At 41.2% G+C, this 8,157-nt stretch overlaps 1 protein-coding gene across 1 annotated transcript in view; it reads left to right on the forward strand.

The window, feature by feature from the left end:
- The first annotated feature begins 2,996 nt into the window (after window positions 1-2,996).
- The window catches only part of fbxl18 (F-box and leucine-rich repeat protein 18), a 41,446-nt gene continuing 36,285 nt past the window's right edge, over window positions 2,997-8,157 (forward strand). The window contains exon 1 of the mRNA XM_048609746.1: window positions 2,997-3,011. Coding sequence (XP_048465703.1) covers window positions 2,997-3,011 — 15 coding nt within the window. The remainder of the gene's footprint in view (window positions 3,012-8,157) is intronic.

Here is an 8,157-nt window from a genome sequence, read left to right on the forward strand (position 1 = left end):
TAGATTGGAACAAGATATAATATTTTTTGTCATTGAGATGACATTTAGCAATTTAACTAGATTTTATTCATAAAATATATTTAATTAATGATTGAATGTTATTGCTCCTTTCAATTCACCATAAAAATCAGATTTAGGTTTAAAAATGACAGTTTTTAAACTGTTTAGAGCTAGCCGTCATGCCATGTGTGCATTTATACATAGAAATCCTAAAGAAGAACAGCAGCCTGGAGTGAGAGATTTATGTGGCCCTGTCTTGTATGGTTCACTGGATCTGTGTTAGGAACAAGAAAATCACCTCATGATTTCCCTTTATATCAAAGCTTCTTTCTTCTGATACTAGCAGGTAAACAACAGTGACTTGTATTTCTAAAACACATTTAACATTGAAAAATGGCCCAGTGTTCTCCACTTGAATATAGACAAATAATTGGTGCCAAGCCAATGAATGAGATATTGGGCAATGTGATGAAATGCTCTGTTAAAGAGATGGGTTTTGAGGAGTATTGTAACAGAAATGAGTGAAGCAGAGGAGTGAAGAAGTATAAGGAGGGATTTCCAGAGCTTAGTTCTTTGACAGTTGAAGCCATTTTCACAAATTGTGGCGTGATGAAAATCAGGATGGTCAAGAGGCCAGAATTGGAGGAGCATTGAGATCTAGGTAGGTTTTAGCGCTGTAACAGATTATAGACAAAACGATGGAGGGAGGGAGTTGAACACAGGGCAAGAAATTTAAGTTGATGACAATAATGAACTGGGAGACACTGGAGGTCACTGAGTACAGGGGTGGCAGCTGAAGAGGAAATGAAGTGCGTTAGTCCGTGGGCAGAAGGATTTTGGATGAGCTCAAGTTTGCAGAGATTGGAAAATGAGAGACCAACCAGGTAAACAACGGAATAGTCAAGTTCTGAAGCAGGGTCATGCTGTACTCGAAATGTTAACTCTGTTTCTGTCTCCACAAAATCTGCCACAGCTGCTGCATCCTCTGTATTTGTTTTAGATTTCTAGCATCTGTAGTGTTTGGCTTTTATTTATGGGACAGTCAAGTCTGGAGAAAACAAAAGATCAAGATTCTATAACAAATGGGCAGACACAGTGGTGAAGGCAAGCAATAAAACAGGCATGGAATTTGATGAGTTTGTATCAGAGAGGATAGGCTCAGAAGCTCAGCTCAAGAGTAGCATGGCGGCTCAGTGGTTAGCACTGCTGCCTCACAGCCTCAGGGACCCAGGTTTGAATCCAGCCTTGGGCGACTATCTGTGTGGAGTTTGCACATTCTCCCCATGTCTGCGTGGGTTTCCTCTGGGTGCTCCAGTTTCCTCCCACAGTCCAAAGATGTGCAGGTTAGGTGGATTAGCCATGCTAAATTGGCTATAGTGTTCAGGGACTTGCAGGCTAGGTGGATTAGCAATGCAGGGATAGAGTAGGTGTGTGGGTCTAGGTGGGATACTCTTTGGAGAGTCGGTGTGGGCCAAATGACCTGCTTACATACTGTAGAGATTTTCTGAAAGTCAAATAGGATGCATGGTTGCAAACAGTCTGGTTCATCCTGTGATAATCTCCAGGGAGAAGAATCAAATGGGTGAGAGGGAATGGCATTTGTAGCAGGGATGAAAATCCATGATGTTGGTCTTTCCAGTGTTTGCATGAAATTTCTACTTATCCAGTGTTGAGTGATGGGTTATCTATATATTTGTTCTCATAATAGCTACCAAGCCTGTGCATGAGGAACTAAGTCCTAGCAATGTCAGATCATACAGAACTGAAGCATGTGTCTACAGGGTTTCAGAAGATGTCCTCTCTTACCATTCTTTGCACATTGTTTGTTTTATAAAACTTCTTAATGTTTCTTCACTGGAATGTAAACTTGATCTTACTAAATTCAGTGTCAGATGTTTGACAACCAGTCTAAAATACAAAAAGAGTGGAAAGATCAAGAGAGATGTTGATGAAATAGAGTTGGATGTCATCAGCGCACTTGTGGAACCTGACATGGTGGTTTCAGAAGATGAAACTGAGGGCACATGTAGATGAGAAATAGGAGAGGGTTACAGGTGGATCTTGGAATTAAATATTCCTGGTACACTAGAATTAAACATTTGGTACTGGAAACAGAAGCCTTTTCAGGAGTTAGTTTGGTAATAACTGGATAATAAGAATGGTATTAGGCAAAGGCAGTCGTGTTTTCAAGAATATATTAAATAATTACTAAGTTCAAGAAAAATGCAGACAGATTTTAGAAAGATGTAAAAACAGCAGGGTTGTTGTGATGGGTGACTTTAACTTCTCCTGTATTGACTGGGACTCACTTTGTGCTAGGGGCTTGGATGTAGCAGAATTTGTAAGGACCATTCAGGAGGGTTTCTTGACACAGTATGTAATTAGTCCAGCCAAGGAAGGGTTATACTGGACCTAATGTTGGGAAATGAGCCCGGCCAGATGAGTGAAGTTTCAGTGGAGGAGCATTTTGGGAGTAGTGACCATAATACCATGAGTTTTAAGTTACTCATGGATAGGGATAACAGCAGTCCTCGGATGAAGGTGTCAAACTGGGGGAAGGCAAACTACAACATTATTAGGCAGGAACCAGAGACTGTTGATTGGAGGTGGCTATTTGAGGGTAAATCCACATTGGACATGTGAGAGTATTTCAATGGCATTTGATAAGAGTTCAGGAGCGACACATTCCTGCGAAAATGAAGGATAGGTTAGGTAAATTACGTGAACCTTGGATGACCAGGGATGTTATGACATTGAATAAAAAGAAAATGAAGCATACATAAGATCTAGGAGGATGGGAACTGACAAAGCCCTTGACATATATAAGGAAAGTAGGAAAGAACTTAAGCAAGGAATTAGAAGGGCTAAAAGGGGTCATGAAAAATCATTAGCAAACAAGATTAAGGAGAATCCCAAAGGTTTTTATACACATAACAAGCAAGAGGGTAGCCAAGGAAAGGGTTGGCCTACTCATGGACGAAGGGGGTAACGTAGGTATGGAGCCAGAAGAGGTAGGTAAGGTCTTAAACAAATACTTTGTATCAGTATTCACCAAAGACAAGGAATTGGTGGAGGATGATCTCGAAAGGGAATGTTGAATTTCTAAGCCAAGTTGCTATTCAAATGGAAGAGGTGTTGTGCATCTTAAAAAGTATTAAGATAGATAAGTCTCAGGGCACTGATGGGATCTATCCCAGAATATTGAGGGAGACAAGAGAACAAATTGCTGGAGCATTGACAGATATCTTTGTGTTCTCTTTGGCCGCAAGTGAGGTCTCAGAGGATTAGAGAATAGCTAATGTTGACCCAATGTTTAAAAAGGGTAACAGTATAATCCAGGAAATTACAGGCCTGTGAGCCTCACGTCAGTGGTAGGGAAGTTATTGGAAAGATTTTCAGGGACAAGATCTATAAGCATTTAGAAGCAAATTGACCGATTAGCAATAACAGCATGGTTTTGAGCAGGGGAGGTCATGTCTCACTAACTTAATTGAGTTTTTTGAGGAGGTGATGGTGATGATGATTGATAAGGGAAAAGCGGTTGATGTTATCTACATGGACTTCAGTAAAGCCTTTGACAAGGTCCCTCATGGTAGACTCACATAAAAGGTGAAGTCACAACGTATCAGGGGTGAGCTGGCAAGCTGGATACAGAACTGGTTTAGTCATAGGAGACAGAGGGTAGTGGTGGAAGGATGCTTTTCAGAATGGAGGGCTGTGACTAGTGGTGTTCCACAGGGATCAGTGCTGGGACCTCTGCTGTTTGTGATCTACATAAATGATTTGGAGGAAAACGTAGCTGGTCTAATTAGTAAGTTTGCAGACGATACAAAGATTGGTGGAGTTGTGGATAGTGAGGAGGATTTTCAAAGTATACAGCAAGATATAGATCAGTTGGAGACATGGGCAGAAAAATGGCAAATGGAGTTTAATCTGGACAGATATCAGGTGATGCATTTTGGAAGGTCAAGAACAGGTAGAAATTATACAGTGAATGGCACAATCCTTAGGAGTATTGATATGCAGAGAGATCTGGGTGTGTAGGTCCACAGATCACTGAAGGTGGCAGCGAAGGTATATGAGGTAGTAAAAAAGGCTATAGCATGCTTGCCTTCATTGGAAGGGACATTGAGTATAAGGATAGACAAGTTATGCTGCAGCTTTATAGAATTTTAGTTAGGCCATACTTGGAATATTGCACACAGTTCTGGTCACCACACTACCAGAAGGATGTAGAGATAGCAAGAACTGCTGATGCTGGAGTCAGAGATAATAGAGTGTGGAGCTGGAGGAACACAACAGGCCAGGCAGCATCAGAGGAGCAAGAAAGTTGATGTTTCAGGTTGGGACCCTTCTTCAGAAAGATGTAGATGCTTTGGAGTGGGTACAGAAAAGGTTTACCAGGATGTTGCCTTGTATGGGGGATTTTAGGTATGAAGAAAGATTGGACATACTGTGTTTATTTTCACTGGAATGCAAGGGGTTGTGGGGCAACCTGATAGAAGTTTGTAAGTTTGTGAATGGCATGGATAGAGTGGAAAGTATGAAGCTTTCTCCCAGGGTGGAGGGGTCAATTACAAGGGGACACAGGTTCAAGGTGTGAGGGGGTAAGTTTAAAAGAGATGTGAGAGGCTCGTTTTTCACATAAAGGATGGTGAATGCCTGGAATGCTCTGGCAGAGGAGGTGGTAGAAACAGACACAGGAGCAGCATTCAAGAAGCACGTGAATGAATACATGAGTAGGAAGGGAATAGATGGGTACACAACCTGTAAGTGAAGACAGTTTTAATACGGAAGGGCAAAATGTGTTGGCGCAGGCATGGAGGGCCAAAGGGCCTGTTCCTGTTCTGCATTGTTCTTTGCTCTAAATATATTTGCACAGCACTATATTACAATGTGGCTGAGATATTGCAGAGGAGCGGCCAGCGTGTGTCTAATGTCGAGCAGAATACAACGTTGATAACCAGATGAGTTCACACTAAACAACTGCACCTCCCAGTTGCGAACCATTTCAACTCTCCCTCCCATTCTCAGACAACATGTCCATCCTGGGCCTCCTGCAGTGCCACAACGATACCACTCGAAGGCTGCAGGAACAGCACCTCGTATTTCGCTTGGGAACCCTGCAGCCCAATGGTATCAATGTGGACTTCACAAGCTTCAAAATCTCCCTTCCCCCAACTGCATCCCAAAACCAGCCCAGCTTGTCCCTGCCTCCCTAACCTGTCCTTCCTCCCACCTATCCCCGCCTCCCACCTCAAGCCCCACCCCCATCTCCTACCTACTAGCCTCATCTCGCCCCGTTGACCTGTCCGTCCTCCCTGGACTGACCTATCCCTTCCCTAACTCCCCACCTACGCTCACTTTTACTGGCTCCATCCCCGCCTCTTTGACCTGTCTGTCTCCTTTCCACCTATCTTCTCCTTTATCCATCTTCTATCCACCTCCCCCTCTCTTCCTATTTATTTCAGAACCCCCTTCCCCTCCCACATTTCTGAAGAAGGGTCTAGGCCTGAAACGTCAGCTTTCCTGCTCCTCTGATGCTGCTTGGCCTGCTGTGTTCATGCAGCTCTACACCTTGTTATCTCATCACAATGTCGCATCAATAAGGGATAAAGCAGGTTATCTCAGCTCATCGATGCAGTAAGAACCAATTGTTCCCAGCACTGAACCTTAATGATTCTTAAACGACTACATATTATTTCTGATTAAACAAAATATCCAAAATTTTATTCCAAATATTGACAACTAGTCACATTTTAAAAAAACTTCCTGCATTTATATGGCACCTTACACAACTGCAGTAGTCCCAAGGAAGTATGAAGTACTTTGAAAATATAAAGTAATTTGGCACTACAACCTGAATGTAATATACTGTAACATCAAGTGCTGAATTAAGAGCCAGCACAATGTGCTGCTGAGATAAAACTGATGCATGAGTAAGAAATTAAATTGTTACAGAGATAGTAGGAACTGCCGATGCTGGAGAATTTTCTGAAGAAGGGTCTCGACCCGAAACGTCAGCTTTCCTGCTCCTCTGATGCCGCTTGGCCTGCTGTGTTCATCCAGCTCTACACCGTGTTATCTAAAAAATCAAATCTTGGTTTGCTTTAGTATCTATTGATATGTAAATAGTTGTTATCCATTACTAACTCTCTGAATGGTATACATCGTGTGACGAGAACAGTCAAACTAAACAATGGGAAACCTCAGACTTTTCAAAGTCTCATAGTTTTATATTCAGGTGAGATGGAATAAGCTCTCTATGATCTTCTCCTATATGTTTCATTCAATTGTTATGATTCCTTCATTGCTTCTGATAATTTATTTTTGTCTGATTCAAGTACTTTGGGCTGTTTTAATGCAGAAACGCAGCCGTATAAATGTGCATTATTGTGGTGGATGCAAACAGGACCCCTAACTTAAGGAAGCTTGAGTGCAGAATGACAGGATGTAGATCACATTGAACCAGCTTTCAGAAGACTAGCTTAAACTCTTATATCACAAGTTTCACCGGATCAAAATTGATTTGCGAATTTTGACCACAGGCTTAAATTATCTGATGTGCTGTATGCTACCTTTATGTGGTGTCTCTCTTGCACAATTATCCTCATGATTTATGGAAAATAGACACTGCTTTTCAAAACAAAATAGAGAATGGAAACGATATTCGAAACAAAATGACTCAGAAGGAAAAAACATAAAATTTCCAAATTGCACTTGTATTCCTCAAAGTGGGGATCCTCTGCGCCCAATATGTACATTTCCTAGTATTATTGTTTCTTTAACTGCTTTTTTTGCCCCCCTCAATCGGCCTCTTTTCTGCTAATTTACATAGATTTACACAAGACTGAGAATCAGCTTCCTTGTCTGGACAAGCCATAAAAATACAAATGACCTCTCGAGACATTTCATTGAAAAGGTAATTAATGCCACTGAACCTTCCTATTAATTAATGGCTGCCATTGTCCAAACAATGCAGAAGATAATTCATTTTGCAAGGTGGTGCAAATAGGTGAAACTCAAACACTATTATGTGTAAATTTCCAAGTTGTCAGAGACAATTTGTGTGGAAAGTGGAAAACGGAAAACAGGTCTCATGGTGACTTCACAGAAACCAGATTTTGACAAGGGAAGATTTATTAAGAAACAAAAACAGAAATTGCCGGAAAAACTCAGCAGAGAAAGCAAAGTTAATGTTTTGAGTCCAGTAAATCTTCATCAGAACAAAGTTTTCTCTCCACAGATGCTGCCAGACCTACCAATTTCTATTTTTGTTTCTGATTTCCAGCATCTACAATTCTTTGTTTTTTTTACATTTATTAAGACACATTTTGGAAGCAGCCAAAGATTTATTAAGACACATTTTGGAAGCAGCCAAAGATAGATAGAGCAAGAGAGAGAGAGAGAGAGAGGGAGAGAGATAGAGAAAGACAGAAAGAAAGGGGAAAAAGTTAGGTGTGAGATGGAAAGAGACTCAAACAAGCAAAGAAAGGGCTCTGCCTAGGTACTTGTATCGGATCCGAAAGTATGTTTTACTCAGTCTCGGAGATATCAGGTAGGGTGTGGAGAGAAACTGCACAGGAATTCAGAAAGGTTCAGTGAAGATCCTTCATCAGACTCCTCTGCCCCATTTGACCATGATGTCAATATCAAGTTTGACTTGATAGTCAAAGAGCTAGTGGACATTATTCAGGGTCTTGTGTTGATATTGGGTATTTGAGAGGTAACAAGGAGGGTCTCTCTGTTGCAGCCCAGTGGACAAAGCTGTGAGAATTTAGTTTTAGAAAGTGCCCTTGTGGAAGAGTTTTCTTGTATTTTTGTTTCACTATTTTCCTCTGCTGCTGAGGAACAAAGAATTGACAGTGTTTCAGCATTTAGACTAGCTGCAGTTTCTTTCCTTTGATGATATCTGCAGAATCCTACAGTTAAAAGAATGTATTTTGACTATTTTTGTTATCTCTTCAGCAAGGTGAGAGATATTTATTTGAAGAAATGTCAAAAGACAAAGGTCTATATACAAGTAGGATGCTGTGACAGATATGAGGTTGTGATGGGGTCTTCAACCAATACATATAGTATTTAAGACAACAAGGTGTAGAGCTGGATGAACACAGCAGGCCAAGCAGCATCATAGGAGCAGGAAGGCTGACGTTT

This window comes from Rhincodon typus, chromosome 21 (genome assembly GCF_021869965.1).
Source record: "Rhincodon typus isolate 14 chromosome 21, sRhiTyp1.1, whole genome shotgun sequence".
Taxonomy (NCBI): Eukaryota; Metazoa; Chordata; class Chondrichthyes; order Orectolobiformes; family Rhincodontidae; genus Rhincodon; species Rhincodon typus.